The 26,448-nt window shown below is 42.8% G+C and overlaps 1 protein-coding gene across 1 annotated transcript in view; it reads left to right on the forward strand.

Moving 5' to 3' along the window:
* The window catches only part of LOC126103914 (uncharacterized), a 90,577-nt gene that overhangs the window by 29,391 nt on the left and 34,738 nt on the right, over positions 1-26,448 (forward strand). The window contains exons 2-3 of the mRNA XM_049912334.1: positions 11,797-11,991; positions 24,761-25,017. Of these exons, the coding sequence (XP_049768291.1) occupies positions 11,797-11,991; positions 24,761-25,017 (452 nt within the window). The remainder of the gene's footprint in view (positions 1-11,796; positions 11,992-24,760; positions 25,018-26,448) is intronic.

Raw genomic sequence — 26,448 nt, forward strand, 5'->3', positions numbered from 1 at the left:
AGTTGATATTCATCATGTCTCACCAAATTAAGCATTTATAATTCAGTTGTTAGGTTTGCGTTTGGAATGAGATGTGCAAGATAGAAGAGAGGCTCAAACTGTGTGCTATCGTGGATTTTCCATCACCTCAAATATTTGTAAAGTACAGTCGGTTACCTATCGATAACCTTGCTCAAGTGCCTGCTTTATCAATGAAGAAAGCATTGAAAGTGAATAGCGTGCCCTGATGGTTACGTTGATGGTGTGGTCATCCATCACTGACTGGTGTTGTCACAGTTATAGACCTCTAAAATAGAAAGGGAGCAGAGGTTGAATGTTTGACAGATACTGTCGTAGTTTTGAAGTAAGCAACCAAGTTTATAAATATGTTCTGAATTTTTCTGGATATAGTGGTGGAATGGAATCATTTGAAGTTCTAAGACTGTTTCGAAGACCAGAAGAAAATTATGATGTAGAGTATCTGGAGTACTTTAAAAAGAGTTTGTGAATGTGTAAAGCATATGCCTTATGAAAATGTTATAGAAGATGAAAAAAAGTATGTGAGTCATATAGAGAAGATATTGGGCAGATGTTTAAGAGAACTGGGAAGAATATGAAATCAAAAAAGCTCAATGGTGAGAAATCTATAGATGATCGTTTTAATATTGCTCTAAAGAGGAAGAGGATAAGCTGCAGCCCTTTTGTGATTTAGCAACAGGAAAGAATTAAGGTGATATAGAGGTCACGACGAAAGAAATGTGGGCTGTCACCTACAAATACTCTAGAAATTATGATATAAATAATAGGTTTGTGGCAGTGTGTACCGTAGCAAAAATGCATACCATTAGTATTTATAAACGTTTTCCCCCTTACAGAACGTGAAATAATTTTGTTAAATTTGCTTTGTATAAAGAGTAGATTACATAAAGGCTTTACTCAAAATTTATACAGAAATAATTGCACCTCCCATAAGACGACAAAATTCAGTTACGAAAATTGTTATTATGTAGATTAATATCTTTATCAACTGATAAAATTCTCTCTAGCTTCCAATCGCGTCAAGCGGTTTAAAATACACGAGCTTTCGGCCGAGTACTCCTCGGCCATTGTCAAGTGGTGACTGTCTGTTGGTTGCTGCTACCGTCCTTATATAGCCGCGCTGCCTTCTGTGACGTCACTGGTGCTCCTTCCACTGCCACACAAGGTAATGTTTCCGTTGCGCGTCCGCTTCAACCTTCCGATGGGCTGGCTCCCAAGGCGCACTTAGCTGCACGCCGCCGTCTTTAATGAGGGTCATTTTTGTCTCAATCGCTTCTTTTCTTACACTATCCCAGAAACTATTAGTCCGTGTAATAACAGACGTCTCTTCGAATGCAATACAATGTCCATTTCCTAGAACATGCTACGCTATCGCTCATTTCTCAGAGTACCAAAAGCGAGAGAATCTCTCGTGTTTACACAGCTCTCTTCAGTAGTAGGCATAGTCTCTCTGCTTCCTGACTTGAAGCTGTCCACATCCAAGATGTATTTTATATATTTCTGGTGAGCTGAGCCCTAGATCGTCTTCCACAGGCCTTACGATTTGTCAAATTTTTGTTGGAGCCCTGAAGACCGAATCGATTTTACGTCTCTTTACGAGTGGAATAATGTCGGATGGTTTCAGAAAAGAATCGACTGATGCAAAAATTTGTGACAACACCCTCAGTAAAGACGGTGGCCTACAGCTAAACAAGACTTGGTACCCGGCCATCGGAAGGTTGAAGTCGGCTTGGCGGGCGCACAGGGAAATCATTACCTTATATGACGCTGGAGCGAGCACCAGTGACGTCACAGAAGGCAGCGCGGCTATATAAGGACGGTAGCAGCAACCAACAGACAGTCACCACTTGACAATGGCCGAGGAGTACTTGGCCGAAAGCGCGTCGATTTTAAACCGCTTGACGCGATTGGAAGCTGGAGAGATGCATGATGTGACTATAATATCAATAACAGCTAGAATTTGTTTGCTCTTAGAAATACCTAGGTGAAATTGTAAGGGTATGAAACGGAAGAATCACATAAGGTCTGTCATAGGTAAAATAGTTCTTTGGACATAGTCGCAATCAGTCTACAAAGGAGATTGTTTACAAAACACTCGTGCGTCCTATCCCAGAATATTGCGCAAGTGTGTGGGACCCGGAGCAAATAAGACTAACAGCAGATATGAACCTATACAGAAAAGGGCAGCACGAATGGCCACACGTTTGTTTGACCACCTAGAAAGTGTCAAGGAGCTGTTGAGAGAACTGAGCTAGCAGACGCTTGAACACTGTTACAAATTATCCCATGAAAACGTAGTTAGTAACTTTCAACTCCCTATATATCGCTTCGACAGCGATCACGAAGATTAGACTAATTACAGCGCCCAAAGAGGCGTCAAAGCAACATCATTTTCGAAGATAAATCGGAATGGAAATAGTTATAATAGCTTGTACAATGGAACGTACCTCGTGTCATACACTTCACTGTGCTTTGAAAAGTATAGATGAACATGTGTAGTGGATCCTGCGGGTGTAGTTTCGCGCTGTCGGTAATCCTTCAACTTTCGAAGCAGACTACCGGCTGATGTACCACCCAGTACGTGCATCCAGACAGTCTACACGTAGCTCATGACTGTTGCGCGTGCAGCGGAATTCGCGACGTTAAGCCCTGGTTGTAAAAGTTACTGGTTAAAGGTACGGATTTCACGCCAAGGAGTTCTCAAACAATGTGGTGAACAGGGACAGAATTCTGCCACCCGCATGACATACAAGGCTGAACCAAAATAACGGATGTCTGGGAAGCAAGAACGAATTTGAATTTTGCGCCATTTTGTCTTATGACGGTTGGCAGCCGTGGTTTTTTCATGTTTGTTGTCTACGATCCTTCCCGTTAGTAGCCTGGTAGCTTTTGTGTGCTGAACATTGTTGTTTGATGTTTATTTTCGTCATGGAGCAGATGACAACTGAGCAACGCATCTTAGTGATAAAATATTATTACATAAACGGTAAAAGTCCCAACCCTTCGTGAACCGCGTCTGACAATCGGACGTAATGCTGCTCCAACTGAACCATCAGTTCGGAAGTTGATCCGGAAGCCTGAAAGCCCGGCTTCTGTTCAAACGCTAAGAAAAGAGGACGACCTCGTTCTGTTCGAACCCAAGGAAACATTGCTGTCGAGCGTGACAATGTGACCGTAAGCCCCAGAAAAACGGTTCACCGACGAGCTGAACGAATGAATTTGTCACCAAGTTTACAGCATGAAAACCTTTCAAAAGATCTGAAAATGCAGGCGTACAAGATTCAAGTTACACAAGAACTGAAGCCTGCAGATCATGGAAAGAGACATCGATTTGCTCAGTGGGTCTTGACTCGACAAGCGGAGAACGAGAACATCACAAAAAGAACACTTTTCTCAGTTGAGACGCACTTCCAACTCAATGGGTATGTCAATAAGCAGAACTGCAGTATTTGGGGTAACGAAAATCCGCAAGTGACTGTGGAAGATGAGATGCGTCCACAACGCATGACTCTGTGATCTGCGCTGTGGGCAGGAGGGGTGATCGGCCCGGACTTTTTTGAAAATGATGAAGAAGCTGCTGTCACTGTGACCTTTACCGAAACATGCTTTCTCATTGGTTTTTCCCTCTTATTGATGAATATGACAATTTTTTGTTTCAGCAAAATGGTACGATATGTCTCACATCCCGTGAAACGATTGCTCTAATGAATGGAAAGCTTCCTCAAAAAATTATCGCTTTGCGTGGCAACAGGAATGGCCTATAAGATCATGCGATCTTACGCCTTGTAACTTTTTTGTGGGGATTTGTGAAATGAGAAGTGTACATGAACAAACCACAAACAATACAATAATCGAAGGATGAAATTAAAAGGGCTATGAACGCACTGCTCGTTGCCGTGAGACATTTGGTGGTCATATGGAGCATTTAGTTTTTCATGCATAAATGGAAGAAGTTACTTAATGTTATTTTCAGCAACATTTTGTATATTTTATAGCACTTAAATATTCGTCCCTACTTCCCGGACTCCCTATATTATGATCACCTGCTTAATAATGAATTGGTTCAGCTTTGGAACGCAATACAACAGCGAGTCTGCCTCGCATAGTCTCGAGAAGTTGTTGGTAGGTTTTCGGAGGTATATGGCTCTAGGTGACGACACACAGGTCACACAGTTTCTGGAAATTACGGGCCAGTGGTTTGTGGCAAGAAGACTGGCGCACGATAGCTTCCGACCAGTACTCCATCGCGTTCAGATCAGACAAATTTCGTGGCCAGTACGCAGAAGTTAGTTCACTGTCATGCTCCTTAAGCCTCTGTCGGATGATTCTAGCCTTGTGACACAGACAGTTGTACTTGTGAAAGATGATATAACTGTCGGGGAAGACATGAAGCATGTGGGGATGTAGGTGGTTCACGATAATTTTCACGTACACAGCTGTAGTAATCCAAATCGATGTACCATATAGCATAACACTACCTCTACCGACATGCGCTCATGATGCGGTGCATGTTTGGAGCAGACGTACCTCTTGGATGACGGCGCATCTGGACACGACCATCGACCTTGTGTAACAAGAAACTTTCCGTGGACCTGTGGTCCATTCTCAATCATCCCTTTGCTACAGGAGTCGCAAATGAGGATGTCACCAGGTCAACAAGACAACAGGTATGAGTCGTCTGCTTTGGAGACCCTTGGTCAATGTGCGCTGTATGGTGTGCTTCAAAACACTTTTGTGTGTAACAACATTGTATTCTGACGTCAGATCTGTGAAAGTTCCCCGCCTATCCTGGTTGCAAAATGATTTAGATAAGATATCTGCATGGTGCGAAAAGTGGCAACTGACCCTGAATAAAGAAAAGTGTGAAGTTATTCACATGAGTACTAAAAGAAATCAGCTGAATTTCAATTACATGATAAGTAACACAATTCTGAAGGCTGTAAATTCAGCTAAATACTTAGGGATTACAGTTACAAATAACCTGAATTGGAATGATCACATAGATAATAATGTGGGTAGAGCAAACTAAAGACTGTGATTCATTGGCAGAACACTTAGAAGGAGCAACAGATCGACTAAAGAGACTGCTTACACCACGCTTGTCCACCCTATTCTGGAGTATTGCTGTGCGGTGTGGGATCCGCATCAGGTGGGATTGACGGATGGCATCAAAAAAGTACAAAGAAGGGCAGCTCGTTTTGTATTATCGCAAAATAGGTGAGATAGTGTCGCAGACATGATACGTGAATTGGAGTGTCAATCATTGAAACAAAGGCGATTTTCGTTGCGACGGGATCTTCTCATGAAATTTCAATCACCAGTTTTCTCCTCCGATTGCGAAAATATTCTGTTTGCACCCACCTACATAGGGAGAAATGATTATCACGATAAAATAAGAGAAATCAGGACTCGCGCAGAAAAATTTAAGTGCTCGTTTTTTCCGCGTGCCGTTCGAGAGTGGAACGGTAGAGATATAGCATGAAGGTGGTTCAAATGGCTCTGAGCACTACGGGACTTAATATCTGAGGTCATCTGTCCCCTAGAACTTAGAACTACTTAAACTTAACTAACCCAAGGACATCACACACATCCATGCCCGAGGCAGGATTCGAACCTACGACCGTAGCGATAGAGCGGTTCCAGACTGCAGCACCTAGAACCGCTCGGCCACACCGGCCGGCGAAGGTGGTTCATTGAACCCTCTGGCAGGCACTTTATTGTGAATAGCAGAGTAATCACGTAAGTGTAGATGTAGATGTTTACTGCGTGGGTTAACCAGCGACCTCCATGTTCTGTAATGAGGTGTGGACCCCCAACGTCTTGTCGCTTAATCATGGCTTCACCGCCCTCCGACCTCTTTCCATAGACGGTCATGGCAGCAGCACGCCAACAGCCGATCAGCCTCACCGTTTTCGAGGTGTTCGTTACCAAGCGCCGGTCCTTAACCATCAGCCCTTTGTCTAAATGCCTTGTTTTAGTTGATTCCCTCGATGGCGGTTCGTACCTTCACTAGAGTGTGATTCGCCATTCGCCTCTGCTCCTCTAGTATAGGGAGTAACAAAAAGTTATTACCAATTTAAGAAAACATTTTCACATATAGAGAAATGAAATGTGTTGTATGGATATGGGGGTAGAAACGCTTTATTTCCATGTCAGAGCAAATTTTCTACGTCTCTTCTTAATCGCATTAATTATGGGAAACACACAGACTTTTTCTTACATGATATGTTTCAAATACACTGTTGGTTACGTTTGATTAGAGTGTGCAATTGGTTGTTATTCTTAGATTCACTGCCGGCCTTGCGAGGTGCCGGGGTGGAGAAGAGTTTGTACCTCTTTAACTCAGCGAATTTTCCATGAGAACGAGACATGCACTCGACCCCCCTCCTTATTTACCAGCTAATTAATTATGTGCACAACGGTAACGGAAGGAAATGATGGTGGACCCTGCTAGTTGATAAAATAAGGAGTGCACACTCACAGTAATTTAATAAAAATCGTAATCTACTCAAAAAAATAGAACTTTATCATAATAAACAACAGGAAATTGGATTCTGCATATATCTACGTAATGATTTGCGGATTAAATATTACAATGAGATTTACTATACATCAGAACACAAATGCACATGATTGTCGACACACACAGAAAGTCAAAGGGTAGGATATACTGAATTATTATGAGAACAAGAGTTCGCTCGAGAACAAGGGGCTCCTACTCCCTGTGATGCAGTAGATTGACGATAATGACTGGTCCTAATGAATCAAATATTAATCTTCCGACTATATAGCAGTATCGCAATTAGTAGTGAGAACCCAAATGGGATCACATGGAGAAACAAGCAAGGTGGACTTGTAGCAAAGCGAGCGCGCGTGCTGCTGAGGGATTCAGTATGAGATTGATAAGGTCCTACAATGTCGGAGCCGCAAAATACTGTACCAGTACTTAAATCTGCAGCACGTCGTCGGTAGGTATGGTCCTGACGACGTAGGGGCCGACTTCTGCCGTGCAGCAACTCTGTGTCACCCCCTGGCCTCGAAGGATGTCCGAGAATTCTAAGTTCTTCCGAAAAAGAGCGACCAAGTCGCAAGACCGTCCAACTCCGACGAAGATCAGATCCGAAATCCCCTCTGTGATGCGATGCAGGAGCGAAGCCAGCATTGCTCAACTCCCTGCTCTCCTCGAAAACCGCGAATCAGCATTCAGTGCTGATTCCAAAATTCCCCATGCTGTCTCGGAACATCATTCGCGCCAATAGCGACCGTTCCCTCCAATTTCGAGCAGGGGATTATGACGCCAACAAGCCTCAGTTTAAGTTGACCAATCATGCCTACGCTATTCAGCAGAGGGCACTGAACCTGCCGTGTGACCGGCTACGAGAACAACCTGCCTAGACCACCGGCCATCCGGCGCCAGACAGTCGCACCCGTCCACAAGTATTCTCAGAATCAAGATGACAATGCAGTCAGTCGGTGCCAGGAATCTTCGTTCTGGTCGCGCCGGAACGGTAAACACATAAACTGTGGCGACACTCAGACGTCTCGCAGGTCCTTTCGCCCTGTATACAATAGGTGAAACTCTACCAACGTCAGTCGTTCCGCCAGGCGCTTAAGCATATTGTGCGAACCCCTCAGAATTCAGGGAAGTGCAGCCCCCAACCGGAAATGCCGTGTGCCGCGTCCTCTGATACTTGCCTCGCACAAGCCACCCCGGGAAGAACCCAACATGTATAGGAATCAAGTGAAAAGTATTTTTTTGAGCTCTGAGTACAAATACTCTCAGTACGATAACCTTATTCGGTCTGTTACTACCGTTCAATGACATAGAACATTAATAAAATTGATGAAAATGAGAGCAGACATGCAAAAGAGGGCATGGAACCTCTCAGTCTTTGTTGTTTCAATTGAACAAATGTAATGTTGACATGTGATTCACATCATTGCTCTACTAGATTCAAGCACGTAGCATCAACTGTTTAGTCATCATCACGAACTGTGTAAGCACGTAGCATCAAGTGCTTGGTGTTCTTCGCGGTCTTGGTTTATGCTACAGTGCGGTGGAAGTGTACTCAAGCGTTGAGCTGGCAGGTGCCCATTTGTTGTGCGGATTAGCAGAAGGTAATGGTGGTGGCGCTCAACTATTGTATCAGGAGAGATTTCCAGAACGACAGTGCCCCGACAGGCGGACGTTCGAAGCAACTGATCGTCGTGTTAGGGAACACGGGACCTACTACTGACGACTGGGGACACCCAGAAAGATGAGGACTCCTCAGCTGGAGGAGAGACTTTTTCGTGCAGTGGACGATAACCCTCCCTAGTAAAATGGAAATGTCGTGTGGCTAGGGCCTCCCGTCGGGTAGACCGTTCGTCTGGTGCAGGTCTTTCGATTTGACGCCACTTCGGCGACCTGCCTATCGAACCCTCCCTAGTGACAGCGTAAAAAAATGGCTCTAAGCACTATGGGACTTAACATCTGAGGTCATCAGACCCCTGGACGTAGAACTCCTTAAACCTATCTAACCTAAGGATATCATACACATCCATGCCCGAGGCAGGATTCGAACCTGCGACCATAGCAGCAGTGTGTTTCCGGCATGAAGCGACTAGAACCGCTCGGCCACAGCGGCAGGCATTGATAGCGTAAGAAGATTAGCTGCTACAAGTAATGTTTAGCACATGACTGTAAGGAGAGTGCTACATGAGAACCGCTGTAGCTGTACCAAGCACAGCGTGTGCAGGCTCTGAGAACGGCTGATTTTTCTTCAGGGGTACACCTCTGCGAATGTTTCATTCAACAAAGTGTCAACCCTCACTTTAGTGCAAATGTGCTGTTCACGGATGCTACATTTCGCACTAGATTATTAATGCAGTGAAGAGTTGTATAAACCAAACTCTAACATGGAATTAAAGCGTTTCTGTCCATATTAAATGTTCCCTTCCTCTACGTGTGAGGAATGTTCCTGCATATTTTCATCACCACGTCACGTCACCGCACTTACACATGTGACATTCTATCTAGTGGTGAGCAGTGATCATAATGTTCTGACTCATCAGTGTAATTCCAATGAAGAAAAATCTCTGTGCCCCTGGGAATCTCATAGCATACATTTGCAGCCGAAAGGCTAGACTACCGACAGACTTTAATGCCTTTAACTTCGATATTTTGTAGCGCCTTTGGGTAAAATTTCTAGACGTGGGGTCTTATAATCGGTAAATTCCTGAAGGCGCCTTCTATAACTCGTCACAAGCTATTGGCATGGTTTTATTTCATCCTACGTAAACACCACTCTCACAGCAAATTTTTGGAAGCTCGGAAGACATGTGATCCCTCCTCTTATGAAGAATTTCGAGATAATGTTTATAGGTATTGAAATTGGACAAAAATATGGAAAGACCGCGAGAAATGCATTTTCGAACAACATAAATGCAGATGCTAGACAAGCCAGCAGGTTGCACGGTCGGCACCTGTGCAATGTCCTCAATACGTTGGAAGTGGCAGTCCTGGTCAGAACAGCGTTCCGTATAGTTGTGAGTGCACTGGGTCGGAGCCAAGTGAATTTGAAAATGGCCAAACTGTTTATGCTCCTATGGTAGGTGCTTCCATAACCTAGGAAGCCGAAGTGTTTGGTGTTTCAAGAGGCACCGTATCGAAGATTTATTCCGCATACAGGGAAAGCGGAAAAACATCTTCCGCTGTCACAACGCTAAGTGCATGTTAAGCGATCGTGAAAGACGGTCATTGAAGATTATTCTGACGAAACCTAAGAGGACGACAGCTGAAGAAGTCGTGCAGAAGTGAATGTCGCAGTCGCGAGTCCTGTCAGTACCAAAACTTCACGAAGGGAGGACCATAAGCTGGGAACTCCGGGGTCAATTAAAATGGGAAAACTTGGCGCTATGGGCCAATGGAAGACAGTCGTTTATTCGGATGAGTCTAATTTCACAATGTTTCCACTTTCTGGTCGAGTTTACGTCCCGAGAGTCAATAGATTTGTGCAGCTATGTCGTAATATTCCATGGATCCTATGGATACTCTGAAAAAGTCTCGTTACTGCCAAAGATTGTGTTACCATTTTGGCTAAACAGGTCCATCCCTCGGAGCGACGTTTGTTTCCCAAACGTCATGCTGTGTTAGAAGACGACAGGGTCCGTGTTCACACAGCTCATACCGTCCAGGACTGGTTTCGTGACCATGAGGATGAATTTTCGCATTTCTTTTGGCCCAGACGTTCACTAGATCTCAATATTATTGAGCCTTCGTGGTCTAGTTTGGAGTGAATAGTCGGTGATCACTATCCACCTCTATCATCATTACATGAACGTGCACTGATTTGCAGGAAGAATGTCATATGATTCCTTCGAAAACCGTACAGGACCTGTATTTATCCATTCAGAGACGACTGGGAGTTGCTTTGAATTATAAAGAGCTTCCTACGCCAGTAGTTAGTGTGCCCGTTGAGCGCAGTCGCAAAAATTTAGTGATGTTCTTCATCTTCTTACAAAATCTTACTTTCTTACAAAGTATTATTTTCTTATAAACTCTTATTTTCTTACAAACTTTTCTTATAAACTGCTAGGCTGCACACACTAGCCATTTACTTATTAAACGAATGCAAGCCGCAAAAAGCAAAAATTTTCAATTTAAATTCTATGCTGCGAATCATACGTCAAATTCCTTTTACCATACACTACTGCATACATAAGTGTATCTTTCGGAATTTTATCATTAAAAGTTGCACAAAACTTCATTGTAGTTTTCTGTGTAGCTAACAGATTCATTCTTCTAGACATATTCATAACATAGGATAATTTTCAATAAAGCAGAATGGATTCACATTAACATCACCATTCAACTATTGAATTATCATTAAATTATCTGCGCTACAGAATTGCATTCAACTATTTTTAAATCATCTGGGCTACAGAATTGCATTGAATTATGATTAAATTATCTACACTACAGAATTGCATTGAATTATTTGTGCTACAGAATTGTTTTCAAAAGTAGTTGAAACTTGGTTGTTGAAAGTAAACTGAATTGTTTTTCGTACCTATCTGACTCTTCTTTATTCGATCATGTTAAATTACAGAATATCTGTATTAAAATGTAAGAAACGATATTTTTCCTCAAGAAATGTGGAATCTAGATCCGCCAAATAATTATTTAAAAGCTTATGATGCTTTCTTAGATTTTAAGAGAACTACACAATTGAATGGTGATGTTAATGTGAATACATTCCGCTTTATTGAAAATTATTCTATGTTATAAATATGTCTAGAAGAATGAATGTGTTAGCTAAAGAGAAAACTACAATGAAGTTGTGTGCAAATTTTAATTATAAAATTCTGAAAGATACACTTATGTATGTAGTAGTGTATGGTAAAAGGAATTTGACATATGATTGGCAGCATAGAATTTTTACTGAAAATTTTTAAAAATTTTTACTTTTTGCGGCTTGCATTCGTTTAGTAAGTAAATGGGTAGTGTGTGCTGCCTAACAGTTTATAAGAAAAGTTTGTAAGAAAATAAGAGTTTATAAGAAAATAATAGTTTTTAAGAAAGTAAGATTTTGTAAGAAGATGAAGAACATCACTAAACTATCTGCGACTGCGCTCAACGGGTCCACTCACTACTTACGCCCTATTAGGCATGATAACGTGTTTTTGGTTTTTGCAGATTTTTGTCCATCCACTGTATCTCGTAAGTAAATCATGGAAATGAAATGCTGTTTCTTGCCGGTTTGTGGCCGAGGTGCTAATAAGTTGTTGTGTGCATAGCTGTCCGGCTGGCGCAGCGGTGGTCTCCGGTTGTGCGGCTGTCACAGCAGGAGCGCTTCTTGCCGTCGTCTGCAGAGGCGTTCCTGGGCAGGGTGCGCGCCTGGCACCCCACGCTGGGGGCGCTGCCGGAGGACCAGCTGCCGCACGGCGCCGCTTCCAGGGGCTTCTACCTGCTGCCCAGGGATTCTCTCCTCAGTAAGTCTGGGGGAAGTGGAAAGTGCTGCGCCGTTGCGCACCAGTTCGATATGTATCATACTTTGCGGAGACATTCATCACATAACGGGTATTAAAAAATTAAGTCTCTCCGCATTCAGAATTGATTGCCATCATCAACATTACCATGAGCTGTGACTCCACAAGCACAAATACACTCTTGCATTGGTTGTGGCTTGAAAGGAAATTTAAGGATTTAAGGAACTTCTTGCATGCCTGGAATACTTGCTGTGTCAGTTCTTGAAGGTAGCTGGTTGGAGACTGGTGGACTGGAGTGACTTAGGACGATAGAAGATAACTTAGGGATAATTTTTATGTGATATGATTGTAGCCTTTGGGTGTTGGTGAAAGTAACTGTAGCAGTCATAGCATGTAAGCTTTCACGGCCGGCGTCTTCATTAATTAAAACTTCGGGGCTGAATTGCCGTGGTCCATATATAAAACTTCTTCTCCTTCCTGACAAAAGGAGCTGTAGATTGGGACAGATTGAGAAATCAGCTGTAGCGGAACACGTTTTCAAAGACGGTGACCACGAAATAAAATTTAGTGAGACAAACGTGATAGCTAGGACCTCACATTATTATACTCGCATGTATAGAGAAGCTATAGAGAATTACAAGCGCGGAAATAATTTTAATAGAAAAGAAGAAGGATTAAAACTAGACAAGATATGGTGGTCGACTTTGTACCAACGAAGTGACAATCGATTACCCGTAATCGAGAGAGATGGCACTAGCCAGAGATAGTTTTAAAGTCGAAAGCACGTGACGAGTGGTGGCGCCATCTAAGCGCTCTATATAAGTGGGACCACCAGCGCCTAGCAGCCAGTCGCCGACTCACCTCAGAAGATGTTGCCCGCAGGTGGCAACGAAACGTCAGGAAGGAGAAGAAGTTTTATAGGTATATGGACCACGGCAATTCAGCCCGGAAGTTTTTTGCAGATTAGCAAAGGAGCAACTAGCAGATCACTCACCTACGGATCTTCTATGTCAGGCATTGGACTTCGTTTTTTACAGCACGTCTTTCGTCGCCTAGTAAGGAAATGATCTGCGTAAGGGGCAGTAGGGAAGCTATAGACAGTGACATTCGAGATAATCAGGAGAACTATATATTAAAAAATGAACGCATAAATGAGAGGTAGCCCTATCATAATTTTCCATAAATTATTACTCATAGCTGAAAGTACACGAGTTGACACAAAAATCCGTCTTCAGAATAAAGACCAGTTCACAGAGAGGGCACAGAAATGGAATAACGGGTATCACTGTAACAGAAGAAACTAACCATGCGTCACGCTTACGCTAACACTAACAGAGATCGGCCAAAGCAGCTTCCCATGCTACACGTCCATAGGCGGCGCCAGTATTTTGCGGCACAAATATAGCGCAAGCATTGTAATGTAATTAGTAACTAAAAACATCACGAGTGGTTCGCCGATGACTAACCTAGGCTGTCCTCAAGGTAATGGGAAGCACTAGTGACTAAATGCCGATAACTGCCGTACACTAAACCTCGTCATGTTGTCGTCTCTAAAAACTGTAACGGAATGGGCCGGAGAGCTGCTCCCCAGGTTATTTAAAGACCCGGGCGATGAGCTACAGTGCACCTCCGTGGTACACGGAAAGATCGTTGTAGCCAACCTAACAAGGGTGACAGGTGGCACGTCTGGAAAGTTCGATGAACGGTCTCAGGAAATGAAGGGGACAAGAGCTACAAAGAAAATCCCTTCACTGCTCTTTGTCGCCTGGGGTGGCTGAGTTGCGGCCCTCAAGGTGGGTGACCTGAACTAGCGCCAATTGTCAGAACGCGTGGGAACTGTCAGTGTTTTCGCCATCGCGTGGCTTCAACGATAATTCGAAATATAGCCATAAAACCAAGCTAGATTTCGCCATATTGGGCGTCTTCCATATTAATAAAACGGGGAATGTTAAATTTGTCCTACCTCTACAATTGATGGTCCTCTATAAAGACAATATGTTGGTAGTGGCTATGGACTTGTGAAAAGTAATTTAGTAGCATTAATTCAGTAATTAAGTTTGATGAATTGCTAATTAATCTATTGGTCTGAGATAACTATCTGTTTACTCGTAATTTTATTAGGAGTTCAAATCTTACTGTCCTCTCTTATTTTGTGGTGAGGGCTGGTCTGGACAGGTGCTGTGGCCTTGCTACGTGTGTTTTGTGCCTGACAAAGTCACTGCGTTACCCTGTAAACGCCTGCTTGCTATAGGTGTAGAAAAATATACAAAGCGTGTCTGAAAAGTTCAGTGAACGGTCTCAGAAAATGAAGGCGACAAGAGCTACAAACAAAATCCCTTCATTGCTCTTCAAAGTAACCCTCATTAGCTACAACACGCTTCTGAAATCTGTTGTAAAGCTATTGGAAACTGCGGTCACGCGTTGTTGGATGTTCGCACCGTCTACGAATGTAGGTGAAGAATAGTGCTCGCACTGTCTTTACTTACCTTCAGCTCCTCTGCTCTCACTCACAATGACAGCGGCCGATCATCCGCAAGCATCCGTCGCCCTTTTTCAATGTTGTCTAGGATTGTTTACCCGAACGCGGTTCGTTCTCGACGTCCTCCTTTCCCACTTTAAAGAGTTTAAACCACACAGGCACACTCTTTTTACTCACTGCTTCAGCAACACACACTTGCAGCAACATTCCATGATTCTCCGTCACCGTTTTCCCCAATTTGAAACAAAACTTCATATTAACGGGTTGTTCCATTTTACCCTCCATTTTGCAATGACACTGGTGCGATGGATGACTGCGGATGATCGATGGCTGTCTTTGAGCATGAGAGAAGAAGGGCACAAGATAAGCAAACACAGTGTAATCATTGTTGTTCACGAATATTCTCAGACGTTCAGGATATCCAAGACCACATGAGGCCACGCTGCTTCGAGCGATTCCATAAGAAGCGTTTGCTGACAGTTACGAAGTTATTTAAAACCGATGTCAGAAGCGAGTTGTAGCTCATGGTGGTTACTTTAAAGATCAGTAATGTTTTTTTTTTTTTTTAACTCTCGTTTCCTTTATTTTCTGAGAACATTCGCCGAATTTTTCAGACGCACCTCCTAACTTAATGCCGATGAATAGGAAAAATAATCTGTATCCTATAAATACAGCATTAGAAGTGTGATGCTTGAGACACAGTCACATCCATTAAATATCTAAGCGGAACGTTGCAACGCGTTATGAGATGGAACGAATACGCAAGGTCGGCAAGTAGGGCAGCCGAATGCTCGACTTCGGTTTATTGGGATAATTGTAGAAATGTGTAGCTCATCTATGAAGGAGGCCGCTTATAGAACACTAGCGCAACCCATTACTGAGTACTCCTCGAGTGCTTGGGATCCTCACCAGATTCGATTAAAGGAAGATGTCGCAGCAATTCAGAGGCGTGCAGCTAAATTTGATACCGAATGTTCGATCGACACACGAATATTAGGAGGATGGAATCCCTGGAAGGAGGACGACGATGTTTCCGCGAAAAACAATCGAGAAGATTTAGAGAACCAACATTCGCGGCTGACTGCAGAAAGAATTGTAGGAACACAAAAAGCAACACTGACCCTAAAAATTATCTTAAAAGGTTGCCTGAAGGAATGCTATCAAAAAGGAAAAAGAAGCAAAACGAAAGAAGTGTTTGACAATAATGACTCGAATATACTTTTGAAAATCTGAAATTATTAGGGGCGAAATTCGGAGAGCGGAAGGTTATCTATGACTTGTACAAAAACCAGATTGCAGTTATAAAAGTACTGCCGTTTTAAAAGTCGAAGGATATGAAACGAAGGCGGTAGTTGAGACGGGAGTGAGACAGGGTCGTGGGCTATCAGCGTATTATTAAGTCTGCATATTGAGTAAGCAATAAAGGCATTCAAGGAGGAAGTGAGAAATGAAGTTTCACGAAGAGTAAACACAAACTTTGAGGCTTGCTGATGATGTTGTAATTCTGCGAGGGACGGCAGGCCTCGGAGATTTACAAGATCGTCATCAAGAAGACTGAAACAAGGGCAACGGAATGTAGTCGATTTAACTCAGATGTTCTTGAGGGAAATAGATTACTAAGTAAGATACTTTAGGTAGTAGACGATATTTACGTAACAAAATAACAGGTAGTAGTAGTGGCAGTAGTATTAGTAAAAAAATTGGCCAGGTGCGAGTAGGACCCGCGCACTGAGGGTTCCGTAGAAACTTAGTTATGCGTGTAGGCAGTCCACTTGTTCCGGAAATCGAGGATTCCAAGGTTTTTTACTGTTACTGAAATTTAAACTGGTAAGATATCGGTCCTAGGGATTCGATGACTTTCGAGAGTGTTTTAATGTCAAGTCTTAAGTCGAACAACAAATTAAAAAGATGTGATTAAAACTTAACAATTTTCTTATTTTTTGCCTTTACTTGTGCTGTGATATCTGCTTCTTTTCAAATTTCATGAAAGTACACAGCGGGAAGTGCCTTACAGGTTTTAATAAGTGAGTCTCCAACAATCAAAATATGTGATATAAATGGCCGTATCTTCTGGTTACGTTGACTTTTGTATTTATTACACCATGAAGAGATTGTAGACCTGAGCACGTGACACAAATTTCAACTTGATACGTCTACCCGTTCCTGAGAAAAGGGAGGCTTAACAGACAGACAAATAACAAATGACAAAAAAATATTTTTTCGTGTGATATAATTACAGATTCACAATTTTCGGATTTTTTACCTTTGCTCGTGCTAAGAAGCCTTTCTTCTTGCCAAATTTGTTGATTTCTCGAGGTACCCTGTATGTTTTCATGAGTGAGTTTGCGACTATCAAAATATGTGACATAAATGGCTACATCTTTTTATTGCTCTGTTGTTGCCTCGTACGGAAGGAAACCAAGGACGATAAACAGTACAGACAAGCAAAAAGAATAGAAGAGTCTGAAATGTGGTGTTATGTGGTGCTACAGGAAAATTCTGAGGATGAGAGGATTAATCAAGGACCTGCTGAGAGTTACGAAATCGAATAAGGGAAGAAAAATCCTAATGACTAAAACAAAGCGCTGATTGACAAGACACATCCGAACGCCTTGTGAAATGGTGTTGATTTGGTAATGGAGAGAAGTGCCATTGGAGGGGGGGGTGGGGGGGGGAGAGTAAAAAATAGTGGATGGAGATGAAGGCTTGGCTATAGTAAGCAAATTATAAATGAATGTAGGTTGCAGTAGCTATGTACGGATAAAGACATTTACAGAACATACGTTGGCGTGGAGAGCTCCACCAAATCATTCGGACTTAAATCACCCATTCGGACCTCCGGAAGGAGTGTGCCAAGGGGGAGGTGACCATGGGGTAACATTATACTAGTCGGAGCTTGGAATGGGAGAAGCTTGAGTATTGTAGAGAAACTAGAAACTCGGAAAAGAATATGAGGAGGCTCAATCTAGATATAGTTGGCGTCAGTGAACGGATATGGAATCAGAATAACGGCTCCTGGTGATATGAATGCAGTGTAATATCAACAGCGGAAAATAGTACGACAGGAGTCGAATTCGTTATGAACAGGAAAGTAGGGCGGAGAGTGAGCTACTATGGACGGTTCATCGGTGAAATTATTCTTATCAGAAACAACACCAAATCGACGCCAACAACAAAAATTCACGTCACAAGCAGAAGATAAAGAGACAGGGAGAATATAAGAGGAAATTTGAATAATTCAGTATGTAAAGAAAGATGAAAATCTAATAATCAAAGGGGATTGAAATGCTTTAGTAGGGGGACAAACAGAAGAGAGAGATAAGTAAATATGTGGCATCGGTAGTTGGAATGAGAGAACAGAAAGATTAACTGAGCTCTACAATAGATTTCGGCTTGTATTGCCCAATACACTATTGAAGAATTACAAGAGACGGACGTATTCGTGGAAAAGGCCGGGAAACACGGGACAAATGCAAGCTGAATGAAATCAAGGGAAGACAGAGATCCAGAAATCAGGTATTTAATGTATATGTAACATAATTTTTCAAGCTAACACTCTCAAGCTACTCCAATGGAATTTATGGTCTCTTTCTTACATTTCATTTTTGTAAAACAATGCCATATATTTCTCTCTAATAGAATACGCTGCACTGATACCATAATTCTCGTTGACAAAAGTATGTTCGGGTTGAAATATTTTACAGCTATGTGCCTTGCTTGCTTCATTCTTAAAGACAGATATTAGTCAGATGGTATCATTTCGCACTCGTATGTCCAAGAGCTGTAAGGGATGTACTGAAATATTTCTTCCCTGAAACTAAAAAAATATGCTAACATTCTTTAGTTCGTCACGTAGGTGATGAAATTTTTCCTAGTCTATTTTGTTTGGTTGCTTTCGGACTGCCCCAGTTTTTCGCATCACTTTCGCTCACGAGGCATGATTTCTAGAAAAAAAAGTTAATTCACTATCATGAAATGAAGCATTTCAGTTGCTTGACGACTAACTGGTGGAGAAATGTGCTGAGTGTTACGCGGATGCAATGGTCGGCGATCCAATGAGGCGAGCGGTGCCAGACGACGGCCAGAATAATACTGTGGAACTTTGTCGAAGCGTTGGGGCAAGTTCTAAGGCGTACCATGCCTTAGCATGCCTCTTTCGTTCAGCAGCGGACTGGGTGCTGTTTTGAAACTTAATCTTCTTCTTCGTATGCGCTTTCCGTATTAGGTCAACTATGGCCTATTACGGTACCCATATTTTTCTCCGTCTCCCAGGATCTCTTCCCCGTTTTGGTTTGAAGTTCTTTATCTAATGTAATAATCTCTCTGGATACATTCCTTGATGATGTTCATTCCATTTCTGTTTGTTATCAACCATTTTTGTCTCACACTCAGAATTTTCAACTTCTTCAGAATATCTGCATTTGGTACTTCAGCTATTCTCTTACATTCCTTCACCATTCTATAAAATCTCATTTCTATTCCTTGTGCTAGATTTGTTTTTCTTGTCGTTCATTCAGTACCGACCATTCCCTTCCATATAAACCGTTGGCAGTGCAACTGTTTTATAAAATTTGAGTCGCATTGCCTTCCTTTTTTTGTGCTTTGAAGTTGTATGAATTGTTCTACAGATACTTCGAAGTCTTTTCAAATTAATCTGCATGCCTTCTTCGTGTTCATACAATATTTTATATTGAAGATACTTGAAATATTTTACTTTCTCAATTGTTTTTTTTTTCATTTCATTATTACTATGCCCTATCGTAGTTGAATGTTTTCCACAAAACGCCATTAACTTAGGTTTACTACCTGGTATTTTCAAGCTATATTCTGACATATTTCATTTAATTCGCAAATTCCCTTTTATAAATCGTCTTCTCTGAAAAAATCAGATCATCAACATGTAGGAGTTATTTTAGCTTTACCGTGTTGTGTAGTTTCAGCTTACTTAATGACATATTAAATGTTTATGCCAGACCAGGACTCAAACTCGGGACGTTTCCAATCGTGAGTTACGGCTCTTTCGCTGGACTGGCTTTCGGAAGGACTACGGTTCAAATCGTTATCCGACCATTCGGATTTAGATTTTCCGTACTTTCCCTAAATCACTCGAGGCAAATGTGATGGTTGCCCTGACAAGGGCACCACCGATTTCCTTGTCCATCCTTTCCTAATCCGAGCTTCTGCTCCGTCTCTAATGACCGCACTGTGGACGGTACGTTATACTCTAACAGGGTGTATACGACCCGGGACAACCGGTAAATCCGGGAAAAACCCGGGAATTTTTTCATCCGGGAGAAAACCGGGAAAAACCCGGGAATTTTTCGGAATTCCGGGAATTTTTCATTCTTTTACCTTTCAGTTAAATTATTTTAATTTTGGCTTGCGAATTGATTCTCTAGCAAAGACTGTTATTGTATCCTGCTGCTGGAGAATGATACTGCAGCAATAAAATATAAACGAGAGGGGAAAAAAATAAAACTTTAGTGACAAATGAAATGTGCAATTTACAACAACAAAAAACCGTGCACGCACAAGCGTTTGCAAATAACAAAAATATGTCAAAGGCCGTAGGGCGCAGCCTGTAATTCTTCGTAACAATAAACTGCATGCTATGAGCATGACGTCGCAACTGTTCACATTAGGTTCGTTTGACCAATTGCCAGCGGTCTGTTGCGCATGCGCATTTGACTCGCGTATAAGCAGTACCTTCTCCCGCTACTTGAAGTTTGGCTGTTATCTGTATCGGTAGCAGCAGCAAGCAGCCAGATGCAAACGAGCAAAATTTTTCTCGCGCGCCCTAGCTGTCAGATTCACGCTTGCGCAGAGTTGTAGTGGGGAGGGGGTTAACCTCCACGTGACACGTGTTTACGTTAAGTGATTTCGCTGCTTCTCTTCGTGTACAGCTCCCAAGTCAAATGAAAACAAAACGGATTTCTGTAGCCGGGAGCTATCAAGTGAATTAAAATACATTCACATAATTACGGAGGGCAGAAATATATTATTAATTTCAGTTTTCTGATTTGATTTTATTTCCAAGTTAGTAGCAGTCAATCATTAATCGCCTTGCAGAACAGTGAAGTTATTTTTGCAAGTTTGCTAAAGAAATTTAGCTTTATTAATCTTTCCGCTGAGGCAATCATTTTATTTGAAACGAAGTGTTTCATTCTACATTATTGGCTAGTTCCAACTTTTCGCTGAATTTCAAGTGCACGTTATCATCTTCTGCCATATATGGCATTATGCCGTAATAAAGAACCAAAAATGAGATCGTAGAGTACTGGTACTCCAAGAAAATTTACATCCCAAAAACCACACTGAAAAGCTTAATATCAGACGGGACCTACTTCATTGTGAATCTGGAAAAAGCCAATTTGCACTTCAAGCCGAATTATGCATTTTAGTATGGTTTACGAAATTCCGATGCTCTTTGGAGTACCCTCTGATGCCCTGTTTCTTTTATGGTGTAATGTAAGCTCTTTTTGTGCTTTATACAAACGAACATACTGGCTTCCTACACCACTGCAGTTGCACACGCACAATAATGCCTGTTTTCTGGCGCTCTCTGGAAACGTAAATCGAACCTATTTCTTCGGATAGTATTGCGAACGGTGGTTAGAGAAGTGTTACTTTCAAAGTAAATTTCTTTTTACGCAAGATGAATTATGTTACGTGTGAGAAAGTGGGATGGATATCTAAATCACAGAGCGTTCGAAACTGAACAGTTTGAGGACCAGCCACTTACAAGAATTTCGAGCCGAGACATTTATGTCATAATTTTAAATTTACTGGAACATTTGTGTGATGTATCTTAAAATATAACACACGCAAAAAAGATCAATATTACATGTGAAAGCTTAGCTTCTGTTGTAGCGTGTTAATCTTAGAGACTAATATTATATGTGAAAGCTTAGCTTTTCTTGTAGATATACGGTACTGTGTACATCAATTTAAACCGTTAACTTTTCCTATTGCGTGTTCGCGCTATGTAACCAGTGATCTTGCTATTGGCTGACTGTAACACGTGTCCTATGCTCTGAATAGCTGCTGCCATCGGCTAACGAGATCTCGTGGCTTGAGATATGACTCGCTTACAAAAGGACATCGCAACCTCGGTTTCAACGCTCCGCAAACTAACGCGCTGTGTTTGGTGCAATTCGAATTTATACTTTCGTAATACGAAAATATGGAACGTATATGTTGCTGCAAATCAAAGATCTTTCCAACACTTCTCTCCTTTTTTTAAAATTAAAAGTCTCTCCAAAACTTCTCTGCCCGTCTTTTCTTTTTTTTTCCGGGAAGTTTTATGCGATTGTATAAAACGTTAACCATTCAAAGAATTGATAAGTTTTACAGTTCCGAGGGAAAATCTATGGAAAACCTACTGTCACTTAGCACAGAAAAACTGTATTTTCGCCCGGGAAAAAGCGAATTTTTTAAACGGGATTCCGGGAGAAATCCGGGAATAATCCGGGAATTTTTTTTCCTTGTCCCCGTATACACCCTGTCTAATCTTCCTTCCTTCCTTCCTTACTTACTTCCTACCAGTCACTGCTCTTACTAACTGAGCTATCCAGGCATTACTTACGGCCCCCCTTGACGGGTACACTTCCGCCAGTACCTCTCTGCTACCTTGCAGACTTCACATAGGTCCGGGTATCGAGTTCCGGTCCTGCATTCATTTAATGTGCCAGAAGTTTTCATAACAGAGCATGGATTGGCTCTGAGCACTATGGGACTTAACATCTGAGGTCATCAGTCCCCTAGAACTTAGAACTACTTAAACCTAACTAACCTAAGCACATCACACACATCCATGCCCGAGGCAGGATTCGAACCTCTGACCGTAGCAGTGGCGGGGTTCCGGACTGAAGCGGCTAGAACCGTACGGCCACCGCGGCCGGCAGAGCATGGATTGATTCTCTAGGCTATAACTAAGCCATTTTTGCGAAATATCCTTTCTTCCACGAGTACTAGTTCAGCAACATATCCAAGGAGATGTTTCCAGAATGAGATTTTCACTCTGCAGCGGAGTGTGCGCTGATATGAAACTTCCTGGCAGATTCAAACTGTGTGCCCGACCGAGACTCGAACTCGGGACCTTTGCCTTTCGCGGGCAAGTGCTCTACCATCTGAGCTACCCAAGCACGACTCACGCCCGGTACTCACAGCGTTACTTCTGCCAGTATCTCGTCTCCTACCTTCCAAACTTTACAGAAGCTCTTCTGCGAACCTTGCAGAACTAGCACTCCTGAAAGAAAGGATACGGCGGAGACATGGCTTAGCCACAGCCTGGGGGATGTTTCCAGAATGAGATTTTCACTCTCCAGCGCAGTGTGCGCTGATATGAAACTTCCTGGCAGATTAAACCTGTGTGGCCGACCGAGACTCGCTGCAGAGCTTCTGTAAAGTTTGGAAGGTAGGAGACGAGATACTGGCAGAAGTAAGGCAGTGAGTACCGGGTGTGAGTCGTGCTTGGGTAGCTCAGATGGTAGAGCACTTGCCCCCGAAAGGCAAGGGTCCCGAGTTCGAGTCTCGGTCGGGCACACAGTTTTAATCTGCCAGGAAGTTTTTATCCAAGGAGAGTTTATTTGAAGTTTGGAAGAAACGAAAGGGAAATATTGCCACTGTGATATTAGGTCGTGAGTCGTGTCTAAATGGTTCAGTCAGTAAGCCGAAAAGTGAGGTTCTTGTTTCGAGTCCTGGTCCGGCAAACAGCCTTAACCTGCCAAGGAGTTTTCCTGTGCCGTGTCCATTAGAGATGGGGATCTGCTCTTGAACTGATTCATAGAGTTGAATCTTTCCAAGGAGTGAACAATCAGTGATTCAGAAAAAAAGAACGGTAGCTCCAAACGTTTCCCACGGCAGAGAGAGAGAGAGAGAGAGAGAGAGAGAGACAGAGCATATCAGCAGCGCCTCTGCTGGTCACAGCACAGTGCACGCCACACAACACAGCCAGCGCCGGCCTCTGCCCTGCTTCTACCTTGGCTGCCTGCATTGTGCAGTGCCCCATTGGATTTTGTGTTTCACATATGCCGTGCCATCTCTGTGCGTCATCTGCCACGTGCAGTGTCTGGCGCAGCTTAACTTTGCATCGCACTCTGTCAGCGATCGTTTCAGTCGCACGTCCTGCCCTCTGGGCAGTTGATGCGAGCAACAGGACAGAGAGCCACCTAGCGGATAACATAGGAACTACTTGCAACAACCTGCTCGCAAGGGAACGGACGATTTGTCTCGGAGCAGGTGAGTTCACCGCTCCCCCCACCCTCGGAATTCGCCCGCTGAACGCTCACCCCACTGTTCTCGACTCTAGCCAGAGCGTTGAGCAAAGCAACTCAGGTGTCACTCTGGTCTCTGCGGTCTTAGCTCACGCAGTAATACAGCTCGCGGCTCGACCTGCTCGACTCAGTGCTTCTGCATCGGAGTTCATCTCTACTGGATATTGTTCTTCGTAGTAATACCACTATGTATATTACATTATTATGTTATGTATACATCATTTGTTTTTATTTTATTTTTATTTGTTTAAAATGATCAGATTAGGTTCCTGACGACTCCTCTTTCTATAGGATTTTTATTATGGACACTCGAATTTACGCTTTAATTATGAGCGAACCGATAAACGTATCGCAAAATGTGATACACCAATATTTTCCTTGTTTTATTCTGCGTAAGGCTATATGCAGCACTTTCGTTTTACAGTCAAATTTATATTTTTTTTTTCTTATTCTGGTACGAATTTTGCGATTTTAGGCGTCTTCGGAAGGAAACGTTCACTTTAAAAATTTATGGCTTGTGATGTATTTGTATGAGGTTAATGAAATTTTAATACATTATAGCCAAATATATTGTTAATGTAAATCTCAAGTTACAACATTTTCCGATCACCCAAAAAACCACGATAGTGCAAAATAAATCAATAATCAAAAACTTTGTCATATCGTGGAAATTTCAATAAACAATACAAAATTCTTACTCATTATCTGTGTTACTTCAAAATAGGATCAAATAAGATCAAAATACAGGTATAGTACTGGAATAAACCAAGTTTAAAGGGCAATGTGCCTTCCATTTATTTTCTATTGTAAATGAGTGGTGAGTCATGAAAAAGAGCTAATTCATTTCAGGGAGTGAACAGTTCTGATCCGATCTCTGAACAGAACAGTTTTGCCCATCTCTAGTGTCCATTAGAGGCGAGCAAGCTTTCTGCATGGCTGCTGCTTGTATTTTTGAGATGTGTGCGTAAATGTTGTGGAAGAGCCGTGTGCTGTAGAGGTACGTGTGTGGTCGGGACAGATGCGAGTGAGCTGACGTCGGGCACGGAGCCGTGGCGCCAGCCGGTGCCGGTGTACGCGGTGGGCCGCAGGTGCGGGCGCGCGGCTGCGCAGCTGCAGGTGTCGGTGTGGCTGTTCTTCCCGTGGAGCCAGGGCAAGCGGCTGTGCGCCGCCGGGGGCCTGCCGCTGCCGCTGCCCGTCCCGCTCTGCCCGCACGCCCTCACGCAGGTCTTCGGCAGCCACCTCGGCGACTGGGAGCACCTCGCCTTCCTCTTCCCCGTACGTACGCTGCTCTCAAAACCGTTCTGTCTGTTTACTAGCTGGTTACCCAGAGTTGCCCAGGTATCTACCGTGTCATCAAAAAGTCAGTATAAATTTGAAAACTGAATAAATCACGGAATAATGTAGATAGAGGGGTACAAATTGACACACATGCTTGGAATGACATGGGATTTCATTAGAACCAAAAGAATACAAACGTTCAAAAAATGTCCGACAGATGGCGCTTCATCTGATCAGAACAGCGATAATTAGCATAACAAAGTGAGACAAAGCAAAGATGATGTTCTTTACAGGAAATGCTCAATATGTCCACCATCATTCCTCAACAATAGCTGTAGTCGAGGAATAATGTTGTGAACAGCACTGCAAAGCATGTCCGGAGTTATGGTGAGGCATTGGCGTCGGATGTTGTCTTTCAGCATCCCTAGAGATGTCGGTCGATCACGATACACTTGCGACTTCAGGTAACCCCAAAGCCAATAACCGCACGGACTGACGTCTGGGGACTTGGGAGGCCAAGCATGACGAAAGTGGCGGCTGAACACACGATCACCACCTAACGACGCGCGCAAGAGATCTTTCACGCGTCTAGCAATACTTCGTTTGTTTCCCTAATAAAGCCCCATGTCATTTCAAGCATGTGTGTCAATTTTTACCTCTCTATCTACATTATTCCGTGGTTTATTAAGTTTCCAAATTTATACTGACTTTTTGATCACCCGGTTTTTATAATGATGCTGTTGTATGACATACGTAATGCTAAAAAATTGCAGCAAATGCAGCACGACCTATAGTGAATCGACTCTTAGGTTAGCGATTGGCAGGTGACAGCGTAAACAAATGTAGCGTACTGCCTGTAAACAGCCGGAAAGACCCGTTATGGAATAACTACACGATTACCGGGCAGTTACTGGAAGCTTTCGCATCCATTAAATACCTGGGATTATGCGTACGCAGCGATTTAAAGTAGAACGGTAACGTAAAACTGCTCTTAGGTAGTGCAGTTCCCAAACAGATTCATTGGAAGAGTCATCAGAAAGTGCAGTCCACGCACGAAGGCAGTAGCTACACAACCCACGTTCAACCGATACTTGATTGTTACTCGGCAATCTGGTTCTCCTACGAGATCAGACTGAAAAGGAAATAGAGAGGACCCGAAGAAGAGCAGTGCGTTTCGTCTCATATTCGTTTCTTAAGCACGAAAGCATCAAGATGTTCGGCTACCGCAATTGGCAGACGGTACAAGAGAGGTGTTACGCAACACGGTGTGGTTTACTGTTACAATTTTGAGAGCGTACATCTAATTATATCTCACACAAACGCCATGAAGGGGTCAGTAGAAAGATTCGAGCTTACACGGCGGCTTGTCAACGGCATGCTGCACTAAGTACCCTCCGACATACACTATAAAGTCTCTTGCTAAGCATA

The sequence above is a fragment of the Schistocerca cancellata genome, chromosome 1 (genome assembly GCF_023864275.1).
Source record: "Schistocerca cancellata isolate TAMUIC-IGC-003103 chromosome 1, iqSchCanc2.1, whole genome shotgun sequence".
NCBI classification, from domain to species: Eukaryota; Metazoa; Arthropoda; class Insecta; order Orthoptera; family Acrididae; genus Schistocerca; species Schistocerca cancellata.